The sequence below is a fragment of the Triticum dicoccoides genome, chromosome 5A (genome assembly GCF_002162155.2).
Source record: "Triticum dicoccoides isolate Atlit2015 ecotype Zavitan chromosome 5A, WEW_v2.0, whole genome shotgun sequence".
Classification (NCBI taxonomy): domain Eukaryota; kingdom Viridiplantae; phylum Streptophyta; class Magnoliopsida; order Poales; family Poaceae; genus Triticum; species Triticum dicoccoides.
This window is the reverse complement of record NC_041388.1, coordinates 636,078,901-636,092,090: the sequence shown is the minus strand read 5'-3', so window position 1 is coordinate 636,092,090 and position 13,190 is coordinate 636,078,901. Positions and strand designations below refer to the sequence as shown.

Here is a 13,190-nt window from a genome sequence, read left to right as displayed (position 1 = left end):
GCACATTGGATATAAGATATAATCTTGATGATTCAATTGACTTGGCTTGAGACAATAAGAATGATGAAGTACCCTTAATTCTTCATAATGTAGCCAAGTCTCCAATGACCTCCTACATCACCTATTGATCAAGTTTGAGCTTGTTGGTCTCCAACTAAGTTGGGTCCTAAGAGGTTAGTCACAATAGGCTTGGCTACCCAAATGGTTCTTTGCTTCAAACCACTTTGAGTACCAGCAAACTTGGCAACCACATTGCCAACCTTATCCTTCCCAAGAGAATAGACATCATCAATAATAATTGGGTTGGATAAGTTATCACTAGTGCATGAAGAGGCGAGGTGACCTTTCTCGCGACATAGGTAGCAACATCTACTCTTCACTTTCTTCTCGCTTGATTTCTCAACTTGAGAAGCATAAGCTTGAGTCTTCTTGGAAAGAGGCTTTCCTTCAACTTGAGGTTGAGAATGAGAGTGTACTTGTGGCCGCTTCCCTTGTTGCTTGTCACTAATGGGCTTCTTCTTCAATGGGCAAGATCTAACATGATGCCCTTCTACTTTGCACTTGAAGCAAGCAATCTTGGCCGAATTCTTAACTTGTTCTTGGCCCTTCCTTTTGTTCACCTTGGACTTATTCTTCTTGTTGGAATTGAATCCAAGTCCACCTTTGTCATTGGGGGATTTTTGCACACTCAAGATATTGTTGAGTGTGGATTTCCCTTCATGACTCTTTTCCAAGTCTTTCTTCAAAGAAGTGACTTGGGCCTTGAGCTCTTTGATTTCCTCTACATGGTTAGTCTCAACACAAGTACTAGAGGAAGTATAAGCTTCATCGTTAGAGCAACAAGGCAAGGAAAGCAATTAATCACAAGATGTACCAACATTGTGAGTAGATGAATTACAAGGACTAGCACATGGCAATATAGCATTTTCACTAGAAGTAGTGCTAGTATCCACATGAGGCTCACTAGATGTTACCTTAGCAAGCATGGCCTCATGAGCTAATTTTTGCACATTATGGGATACTAGAAGATCATCATGAGAGCTTGTGAGCTTTACATGATTTTATTCCAACATTCTATAATTGCTAAATAGCAACTCAAGTTGAGCCCGAAGCTCAACATTCTCCTTCAAAATGGATGCTTCACAAGTAATAGAGTTAGTATCCCAAGCATCATCATTAACAACAATAGGAGAGGACACCTTGCCAAGCTCTTTTAAGTAAGAAGCTTCAAGTTGAGCATGAGACTCGGTGAGTTTGATGAGCTCACCCTTGATGACCCTTGAGCCATTTTCAAGGTGCTCAAAATCCTCAAGGAGTCTAGCATGAGCAACTTCAAGCTTAGCATTTTTAGTTTCAAAAACATTGGCCACCTCAAGAGCTCTATCATGAGATTCCTTCACTCTAGATAATTCTAGAGCAAAAGTCTCCTCAAGAGATTCCTTGGTGGTTTGTTCAAGTTCAAGAGCTCGAGAGAGGTCCGCAATCTCATTAGCATAATCACGCTCATGACCTTCCATTTTATCAATGGTGACCTCATGCTCCTCAAGACGAGATTCCAACTCATCAATATATTTCTTGCCCTCAATTGCAATAGACATGATTTCCATGAAGTTGGAACGAGCAATTTTATTCTTAAGAAGAGCTTTAAAAATCATCTCCCACTTAATTTTTAAGGAGGCAACATCATCATTCTCTTCATCATAATCAACATCATCATCGCTCTTGCCATCATCAATATCATCACAAGATATATTGGGATTCAAAGTGGGAGATACCTTTGAAGCCTTGGCCATAAGGCAAAATGCAATAGATGGTGATGTAGGATCCCTTGAAGCACCATTCAAGACCACGTCTTGTTCCATGGAGTGTTGGGTTTCCTCTACATTGTTAGCATAACAATTCGAGGAAATATATGCATTTTTATCATGGCAACAAGACATAGTAAACATATCATCATAAGATTTAGTCAAGCAATTTCTACATGATATGCAAGAACTATCAACACAAGCATGTGAAACATTTGGAGTGCTCGTAGTGCTGAAGTCCAAAGATGAAGCATTGCAATAAGAAAGTGATGAAGGATTATTAATAATAAGCCCACTATCATCATTGCAATGTACACCACTACTCACCATGTCATTACCTTGTGGCAACCCACATGTAGGTGAAGTAGAAGAAGTTGAGAAGGCAACACGGACAGGGGTGGAGGGAGAACAATCATCCCCACAAATTTTGGACACGCCATATTTATCTTGAAGCTTTGTCCACTACTCATGAGCATCCCGGAATGGCATGAGTTGAAATATAACTACATTGCCCAAAGCATCGAAAAGCACATTAGAAGCTTGAGCATTGAGATAAGAGTTTTTCTCATCCTCTAAAGATAATCTTTGGGGATCCTTTGGAGGAGAAAAACCCATATCTACAATTCGTTCTAAATTTGGGTCCATGACCCTAAAGAGATTAAGCATGCGAATTACCCAAACATCAAAATTTGTGCCATCGAAACTAAGAGTGTCAGAGAATCCTAATCCCCTAGTCGACATCTTTACTCTCTAGGCGGTAAAGCCTAATAAAGAGAGACGAGGCTCTGGTACCAATTGAAAGATTGTGGATGTCGCCTAGAGGGGGGGGGGGGTGAATAGGCGTTTTAAAATAATTACGATTTAGGCTTGAACAAATGCGGAATAAACCTAGTGGTTAATTTGTCAAGCACAAGACCTAAAACAATTAGGCTCACCTATGTGCACCAACAACTTATGCTAATCAAGACAAGAAACTATGTGATAGCAAGATATATGACAAGAAACAATATGGCTATCACAAAGTAAAGTGCATAAGTAAAGAGCTCGGGTAAGAGATAACCGAGGCACGCGGAGACAACGATGTATCCCGAAGTTCACACCCTTGCGGATGCTAATCTCAGTTTGGAGCGGCGTGGAGGCACAATGCTCCCCAAGAAGCCACTAGGGCCACCGTAATCTCCTCACGCCCTCGCACAATGCAAGATGCCGTGATTCCACTAAGGGACCTTTGAGGGCGGTCATCGAACCCGTACAAATGGCAACCCTTGGGGGCGGTCACCGAACCCATACACTTTGGCAACCCTTGGGGGCGGTCACCGGTACCCGTCAAATTGCTCGGGGCGATCTCCACAACCTAATTGGAGACCCCGACGCTTGCCCGGAGCTTTACACCATAATGATTGAGCTCCGAACAACACCAACCGTCTAGGGTGCCAAGGCACCCAAGAGGAATAAGCTTCTCAAACTTCACTTCCACGTATCACCGTGGAGAACTCAAACCGATGCACCAAATGCAATGGCAAGGGCACACGGAGTGCCCAAGTCCTTCTCTCTCAAATCCCACCAGAGCAACTAATGCTAGGGAGTAAAATGAGAGGAAGAACAAGAAGGAGAACACCAATAACTCCAAGATCTAGATCCAAGGGGTTCCCCTCACATAGAGGAGAAAGTGATTGGTGGAAATGTGGATCTAGATCTCCTCTCTCTTTTTCCTCAAAAACTAGCAAGAATCCATGAAGGGAGTGAGAGTTAGCAAGCTCAAAGAAGGTTAACAATGGGGGTAAAAACGATCTCAAGAGATGGGGAACCATTGGGGAAGAAGACCCCCTTAAATAGGTCCCCACGAATCTGCCCGTTATGTACAGAATAACATAGAAGCGGTATAACCTCTATGAGCACCGGTACAACCGGTAACAGGCAATAAGCGGTACAACCGGCCCACAACCGCCCAACAACCGCACCACAACAGAGACCAGTCCGGTGGTAGAGCGGTACATGACCGGTACAACCTCCGGACCAATTCTAGAGCGGTACAACCGCTCCAAACACCGGTTGTACCGGTCAAGCGGTACAACCTCTCCATGGGGCGGTACAACCTCTCTGTGTAAAACAGGCAATATCAAAACAGCCACAACTTTCGCATACGAGATCTGAATTCAATGAAACCAAGTTTATTGGAAAGCTAATGACAAGGGCTAACACAATCTTGAGAGAAATATCAATAAGAAGCAAATGAGAAAAGGACCATAATAAATTGGTGAGAACCCTTCCTCGGATAAGACCGGTAAAACCTCCAACACCGAAAACATCATAGAAGATGCATGCGAACTCCGTTTTCAATGAACTCAAGCTTGTCATCAAGATGACCATAAGCTCTAAGACTCACAAATGGAACCAAACAAGAACCAAGAAAGATGATGCAAGGATGCAATGATTTGAGCTCTCGACTAATGATACGATCAAGCTACTCCCTAGAGAGCCCCCCTTGATAGTACGGCAATCGATCCTACAACCCGGTCTCCCAACTACCACTATGAGACCGGTAAAATAGAAAACCTATCAAGGGCAAACCTTTGCCTTGCACATAGTCCACTTGAGCTAGATGATGACGATCTTAACTTTCTCATGTTGGATCACCTTTCTTGATTGTGTTGGCTCGATGAAGACTAGTTGATTGCTCCCCCATACTCCACTATGGGTGAGCCACTCTTTGGCACATCTTCAAAATTCCATTGACACCACAATGGACAGCAAGCTTCAAGCTTGATTGCTCTCCCATACTTCATTATGGGTGAGCCACTCTTCGAGTTGCTCCACTTGAACTTGCACACTGCAAACTTGATGACGATCACCACTTGATGTCATCCTCGATGGGTTGCATGAGATCTTCCTCTTGACGCAAGACCATGGAAACATACCTAACCCCACAAAGAACTCTCACGTAGACCATGGGTTAGTACACAAAGCCTAATGAACAATGCTTACCATACCATGGGATCACTTGATCCCTCTCGGTACTTCTTCTACGCTTTGTGAGTTGATCAACTTGATTCACTCTTGACTTAGTCTTGATCAACATTGAATCTTTCCAACTCTCATCATTTGGATGATGTCTTGAAGGTAAACATGAATGATCACACAATCTTCTTCTTCAAGACATGCTTGCAATAAGCTCAACTCACACATGACCAATCTTTGGATAATTCCTTGAAAAGCACTTTGGCCATCTCAACTCACACATGACCAATCTTTGGATAATTCCTTGAAAAGGACTTTGGCCATCTCATAAACTCCTTGAAACCAACACATGGACTTCAAGACAATCCTATGGAAAAATGCTTCAAATATAACTCAAGGCAACTGTTAGTCCATAGAGATTGTCATAAATTACCAAAACCACACATGGGGGCACCGCATGTCCTTTCAATCAACCATCCTCCATCACCAATTTCATGATGCTCGCCGCCGTGCGTGAGTAATTCCATCATAGGCTTGCTGGATGGTGATGGGTTGGATGTGATTTATCATGTAATCGAGTTAGTTTTGTTAGGGTTTGATCTCTAGTATCCACTATGTTCTGAGATTGATGTTGCTATGACTTTGCTATGCTTAATGCTTGTCACTAGGGCCCGAGTGCCATGATTTCAGATCTGAACCTATTATGTTTTCATCAATATATGAGAGTTCTTGATCCTATCTTGCAAGTCTATAGTCATCTACTATGTGTTATGATCCGGCACCCCCGAAGTGACAATAATCGGGACCACTCCCGGTGATGACCGTAGTTTGAGAAGTTCATGTATTTATTATGTGTTAATGCTTTGGTCCGGTACTCTATTAAAAGGAGGCCTTAGTATCCCTTAGTTTCCGTTAGGACCCCGCTGCCACAGGAGGGTAGGACAAAAGATGTCATGCAAGTTTTTTCCCTAAGCACGTATGACTATATTCGGAATACATGCCTATATTACATTGATGAATTAGAGCTAGTTCAGTGTCACCCTAGGTTATGACTGTTACATGATGAACTACATCCGGCATAATTCTCTATCATCAATCCATTGCCTACGAGCTTTCCATATATTGTTCTTCGCTTATTTACTTTCCCGTTGCTATTGTTACAATCACTATAAAATACCAAAAACATTACTTTTGTTATCATTACCTTTTGCTACCATTAATACTATTATTATATTACTTTGCTACTAAACACTTTGCTGCAGATATTAAGTTTCCAGGCGTGGTTGAATTGACAACTCAGGTGTTAATACTTGAGAATATTATTTGGCTCTCCTTGTGGCGAATCAATAAATTTGGGTTGAATACTCTATCCTCGAAAACTGTTGCGATCCCCTATACTTGTGGGTTATCAGAGATCTGGCGGTGGCAAAGATGGGGAGGAGGGGATAAAAACATCTATAGCCAGACTTGCCAAATCCAAAACCCCATATGCCCGCGGGCACGCCCAGGCGCGTCCGTGATCAATGACCGGGCGGTCCCCAAATCGACGCCTCCATGGCCATGTATCATATCCGGCATCTTATATCCATACAAAATCATGCAACATACTACAAGATCACCAAACGACCAGAATCGATATGAATCAGACATATAAAACCGATAGCGAATGGGCATAATTCACATATAAACATCACCAAAAGTGGACACAATTCAACCATTCGGCAAATTCTAACTAGATAGTAGGAGCTAGATTATATAAACGGAGAGAGGGCCGAGCTTCACCACTTCCTCGCCGGCCCTTTCCTCTTCCAGTCGCAAGCGTTGCTGTAAGGAAAATGTTTCAGAACCCATCAAAACTACAAAAAATAGGGATCGCGATAATCATGCTTGATGGGTTTAGAAACTTTTGTAATCTTCAAAATTCTGGTTTGATTCAACCTAATTTTGAACAAAATTTTAGATCAAATTTCTACAAAGTTCAACGAAGTTCCAACATATCAAAAATTCGAAAGAACTTATGAAATTCCAAAAAATGGATATGTTAGTGAGATTCAATTTTTTTAGGCTTGTTCAGTGCTCACTAATTATGTTATAGATTTCCCTCCTTTTGCCACACATTTGTCCTCTCCCGTGAGTAGTACGAACCTTAAGCCATAGTTACCCCTTAGCGTGCAAGCTTGACTATTTAGAGCTCCTATGTGACAATATTGTGATGACAACTTTCTCGATGATAACCACCTTGAGGAACTTCCATCACCCCTCATCGACAAGATTGCTTAATGTCGTGCTCGTGCATAGATATCGTCAAAATCACTTGTGTGGCCCACAAAGCTAGGGCGGTCTCGCATCTGTCTTTTGCGCGACTTTCTCTCTAAATCCCTTTTGCCGCCAAGTACTGCAACCTTCACTTAGTCGATGATGATGATGACCTTATTGAAGTTAATCGGGATAAATCTATTAGGAGTAGGGGTCCTGCGCTTGATGACAAACCATCTTTATAAGAGGAGATATGGTATACACAAGAGAAATAGTGGCATCGAAAAAGGTCAAATCGGCTGCGATTGGAGAGTGGTGATAGTGACACGTCGGCGGCTCGTTCTGGCGGCAGTAATGGTCATTCGGTAGTCTCAAAATCTTGATATAATTTTTATTATATACCATTTAATATGCTTTGTAATTCTTCTGATGAACCTTTTATTTTACGGTATAGATCTGATGCTTTTCGCAAGAAAAAAAAAGTGAGACAGAAAAGCTTTATTTGAAAGACAAAGAAGATGCCTACCCGGTACGGAGGCCCTGTTTGGTTTAGCTTTTATCGACGGATTCCGCTGCCGCGCAATAGAATCTGAACCAAAGGGCGAACCCAGCAGAATCCGATTTCAGAAATCTGCTGCCAAAATTTGAACCAAAAGCAGAAGCAGCCCAGGACGTGCTTTCCAAAATCTGATTCCGCTGCGGGTCAAAATCAAGCTGTATCAGCTGGTTTGCCAAATAACATACATTTTTTTCACGTCAGATTTTTCACAACTATTTTTTCACAGCAGATTTTCACAGCTACTTTTAAAAATCCATAGCCGAACCAAACAGAGCCATAGTCCCTACCTCCTAGGCTGCCTTCCACGGGCACACCGGACACGTGACGGCGACCCGCGTCGGTTCGCCAGGCTGAAGACAGCTTGCGGCGCAACAACATGCTCCAAGACGGGTCGGGACGGGCCGGGCTGGGCTGGGCCGGGCCGACCCGCACGTCCAGACCCACACCGATGGGGCAGATTCGATCGCGTGGAGTGGAGTAGAGTAGATCCAGACCCACGCACGCCCGCCAATCACCGCGTGGCCAAATCCCGAGCATTTATTAATTTCTTTCTCCTCCAGTCTTCTCTGACCCTCCCTCCCCTCTCCCCTGCGCAAGTGCACAGTGGGTCAGTGCCGCGGCGAGCTCCCCCAGCCTCGGCCTCCCCACCCGATCTGGTCGCCCCCCGCCCGCGGACGCAGCCCCCGCCAAACCCTAGGGCTCCGCCGCGCCGCCGCGCGAAGGGGCGCTTCGCTGCTCGCCCGCCCGTGATGGAGCCCGCCCCGCAGCTCAAGGCCGAGCCCTGGCGCCCGCCGCACCGCGCCGGCGCGGCCGGCGGGCGCGCGGCGGGGGAGGCGTCCTCCGCCGTCACGGGCCAGAGCAGCGGCAGCCGCCCGCGGAGGAGGCAGCGGGAGCCTCCCGCGTCCGAGGACGACTCGGCCTCCGCCAGGCCCGTCTCCACCTCCGGCGGCGGCGGCCAGGATTTGGTAGGTTCTTCCTCGGCGTTCGTCGTGATCCGTGTGGCGGGGGTGGAGTTTGGGCTGATGAGAGGGGAATTCGGAGGCTCACAAATTGTTGCTCCACTACTTGCTGGAAGTGAGCTCTGAGAGTGTACGCTTCAGACACTGGTCAGCTTGGCTGCGTCGGTGATCTGTTCATGTGTTCGATTCGGCGTAGTTGTGCTTCTTCTAAGTCAGTAGCATGACCGTTTTGGTTAGCTTGGATTGGTTTGGTACTTCAGTTTAGTTCGATATATATGGTCTAGCACTTGCCCTGTGACGGTGCCTGTATGTAACTAGACTTGGATGCTGGTTCACAATTTAGTTTACATAGGGCCGTACAAAAAATTCCACAACATTCCCAGAAGTACTGGAAGGTTAACATTGTAGATTCCCCTAATTACCAAATGCCTTCGAGTAGGAACCATAAGTGGTGTTTAAGTTTGAGTATAGATAAGACTCACTTCCAGATGTCTGAAAGCCACCATTACTCTGTAACCACCTTTCATCATTATTTTAATAATAACACACAGTTGATTGCAGTAGTAGTTTTCCTATTTTTAGATGGCCACCGTTTTATTATATCCATGGTGTTGGCATGGATTCTACCCCCTCCGGGATTTTTACTCCGCATACAAGTTTTGTCTTAAGTCAAACTTTGCAAAGTTTGACCAAAATTATAGGGAAAATGTCAACATTCACAGTATCAATTCAATATCATTAGATGCATCAATATTGCAGATCTTTAGTATTGTAGATGTTGATAGTTTTAAATATAAATTTGGTCAAACTTTCTTTACGAAGTTTAACTTAAAACAAATGCGGAGTAAAAAGAAACGGAGGGAGTACTTTTGACAAAGCCATCCTGTAGTGGCTTTCAGAACTCAACTTCTGTCAACTGAAAGGATGTATATAATAAGTAGGTGTCGTAACTTGGTACTGACCAGTGATGTGTGTACGCACTCTAGATTGGTCCATATCGGTGCTAAACTGATAATGCCTGTCAGGCTTGGCTCACTGATGTTGACAGCGTATGATTGCTCTGCTCAGTATCAAGTTAACAAGACTAGTTTATCCTTGCACAAAGTCTGCCAATCTTTATAATCCCTAGTTGCAAGGGGACAAGTTACTCAACCAGCAGTAGATGTGCATATGCCATAGAACTTCTACTGTCCTACATGCTCTTTATGTAGCTACAGCCTACAGTCAGCACTATTCTACTGTTGAAATCTTGCTGGCACTTTTAAATCTGTGATAGTCATTGGTATCCCAGTTACCTGCTTGCTATATTAGTAGCTTAGAAAATAAAACCATCCACTGTTTTCTTAACCTTCTCCCAGTGTTATTTTTTGTTTACATAAACTGTATGCATGTTGAATTATATACCATGGCCAAGTTTTTGGGTGACAGCTGGTTTGACTATTTGTTTTAGAGTTCTCTGTTTTCGGTACCTACGGTTTTAGTGCAATACTTTTTTGGTCTGTACTTGCTGGTTAAAGGTGGTTGATGGACAAACAATTAAATCCAATCAATTGTCTCCAACACTTAACTACTAAAGCACTGAGCCAACAACCTAATGGTCCAGAGTGTTTTGCATCTTCTACTTGCATTTAGTAACCTACTGTGATATTTTAGCAGGCATCATATTGGTGATAGTCTGCAAGCTATCATTATTGTCATATGTGATCTTTGATTTTGGCGTGCCATTTTTGTGCCCCTTATATTGACTGGTTATGTACCGATTGACAGTTTAAATAGTTGTTTGACTTCGTAGGCCAGAAGGTGGTTTACAATATTTTTGTTATATTCTATAATAAAGAAAAATGCCCCACAGCACAGCTTATGCAGAGAGCAAGTGCTCAATTGTTCTTTCTCCCATCTGTCCTAATCGCCAATTCACTGGAATCTTAATGTGCAGACTGATGCAGAAGCAAAGCGTTTCAAGGCAAATAAATCCAGTGATGAGAATGGCAGTTTCAGAAAAGATGCTGAAGCTGATTCAAGAAATGCTAGTAAGGCTGTTGATCAAAATCCTCCACCACCAAAGCAAGATTTCATCCATGTGAGGGCAAGAAGGGGTCAAGCAACTGACAGCCATAGCCTTGCAGAAAGGGTCAGTTCAATGCACAGTTTTCAGTTTTGACTATCCTGAATGTATTGTTTTCAGTTTTGAGTATTCTTATACACCCCATAGATACACATTCACACTACCCATTACAGGAGCCACAGATCTGGTCACTGAAAGTTCTATTTATTTTGGCAGGCACGGCGTGAGAAAATAACCGAGCGGATGAAAATTCTCCAAGATCTTGTCCCTGGATGTAATAAGGTGCATTTTAATCTCATCAACAAGCATTCAATATATTTTAGGTTTCCATTCTGTCCCACTAATGTCCATATATATTTATCTTTGTATCATCTTCAAACTTCCTCCCTAGTTTTGTGTCTGTCAATGATTTTCTTTGGAAAGCTTATGCGTCCTTGGTTAGGTTATTGGCAAAGCATCAGTCCTTGATGAGATAATCAATTATGTCCAAGCTTTGGAACGTCAAATTGAGGTATGTTGTGTCACAGATTGTTGCTTCTATGGAATTGTGTTGCCCTCTGTAGTGCAGTTAATAATTGCTCGACAATTGCTGTCATCTGCAGTTCCTGTCCATGAAGCTTGAGGCGGTTAATGCCCATGCCCATGCTCACAACGGAGTTGAAACATTTCCAACTAAAGACGTAAGTCAGTTGTGAACTCAGTGGCTAACTATAGCAAGATAACTGGTACAAGGAAATATATCTTAGCTTCAACGTTTGATTTCTCAAACTGTGCCACCAATATATTATTTCACATTTTGTCCCTTGCAAATATATTCCAATGATATATTGGCACGTTTGTGTACAGCAAAACATATCTTAGCTCCAGAAGGTTTACCTTTTGTTCTTCTCACTTGCAGTTCGCTGCGCCAACATACAACACAGCTCCAGGGTTAACATTTGACCCACAAACACCAAGGGAGTATGCCCAGGGCTCGCCGGCTGCAGAATGGCTTCACATGCAGATTGGTGGCACCTACGAAAGAGTGACATGAGCAGAACAAAAGTCCAGGGTGTTGCCCAACAAAGCGTGTCATGAATCCTCGGCCAATCAACCCCCACTTTCATATCGTAGATCATTTTTTTTGTGCCACCATCTCGTTCCAAATGCGGTTTTATTCATAGTTTTTGGAGCTGTAATTGCCGGTAGAGACGTCAGACATGTATTTAGAGAGAACCGCCGAGCACAGTGCCTTTTTGTTTTGACCTTCGGATTCAGGACTGTTCCTCATGTATTCGCAACCTTCATGTATTCCGTGGATTTCTGTAGCTGGTAATCATTCTTAAGATGAAAGGAAGCGACTTTTTTTTCAGGTGTCTGTCAGGCTGTGAAAGCTTAAACCTTATCTTTTTTTTTTCTGATTTCATTTATTTATTGGTTTTAGAATCAAAGCTTGAACCTTATGGCATGTTTCTCTTTCTGAGTTCTGTGGGTTTGTGCCCATGGCAGTTGGTTTCTCGGATCACATGTTTGGTGTCTTCAGGGTTTGCCTGAGATTGGATTTTCACTCCATGATTTTGCGCTACAAAAACGAACCCATTTTTTTCATGGCTTGTATAGTTGGTTTTAGCTTTTAGTGTCCCCTTGTTGCCCTAGGGCCTTTATTTTATCTTCAGAGCTTGCAAGGAACTTTGGTTCTTTTTTACCTGAATCGATTCAGGCCGGTACCTAAAAAAAAGTCCGCAAATTTGACCATCTCAACAAATGTAAATATGTGATTGTCAAACGCCCAGGGTTCAAATGCCGGAGGGCGAAGAGCTTATGAAAAACAAAAACACGCATGGGTTCATGCTGGAACAGCTCGAAGCCATTCATCATTTGCACTGCTCCTGAAGCTTTGATATATCTGCCGCTCGCTTCTGACCTCCTTCAGCTTTCTATGTAGGTTTGCATCATGAAGTTGAGAAAAACCAAGATGCTAGTACGATCAACGGGGTCTTATTCAGGAGAAAACAAGGAACACTGGAGTATATGCAGGTTATATCGATCCTGAATTTCTCGGAACTGGGCAACCAACAGAGAAATCCAATGGATATTCTTTATTTCTTTTGATGTCGTGCTGTTTGAGGTGTTGTGTGCTCGGGCTGCATTGGGATCCTAGTTTTCCAAGGAGACAAGTTGAACTTGCACAATGCGCCCTTAGTTGCCAGAAGAAGGCCGTCCTTGATCTGATTGTTGATCCCTATCTTGAAGGAAAGATTGCTCCGCGGTGCTTCAACAAGTTTGTGGAGATTGCTGAGAAATGTGTAAGTGATCGTGGTATCGACCGCCCTACAATGCAAGAAGTGCTTGAGAAGCTGGAGTTGTGTCTTGTAGAACAAAGCGGAAGCCTTGGTGATGGGATGCTGGCCGAAGAGTTGTAGAGTACCTTGTAGCAGACGATGATTCCAGATATTGTGGTGAGATGATGACACGGATGGTGATGAGCAAGTTGCGGATAGTATGGATTCCTAACGGCCAACGGCATGATGAGCAGGCAAGAAGTGCTTTCACGACCAATTTCCTAGTACTGGTAATGCTCATGTCCGAGAGAATTATTCCATAAATTT

General features: G+C 43.4%; 1 protein-coding gene across 1 annotated transcript; it reads left to right on the top strand.

Annotated features, from left to right (window-relative positions):
- The first annotated feature begins 8,312 nt into the window (after positions 1–8,312).
- Positions 8,313–11,953, top strand: LOC119303626 (transcription factor BHLH089-like). Its single transcript, XM_037580757.1, has 6 exons — positions 8,313–8,543; positions 10,474–10,668; positions 10,819–10,884; positions 11,045–11,113; positions 11,205–11,282; positions 11,501–11,953. Exons 1-6 carry the CDS (start codon positions 8,328–8,330, stop codon positions 11,633–11,635), a joined length of 759 nt encoding a protein of 252 aa, XP_037436654.1. The 5' UTR covers positions 8,313–8,327; the 3' UTR covers positions 11,636–11,953.
- The last annotated feature ends 1,237 nt before the right edge of the window (positions 11,954–13,190 follow it).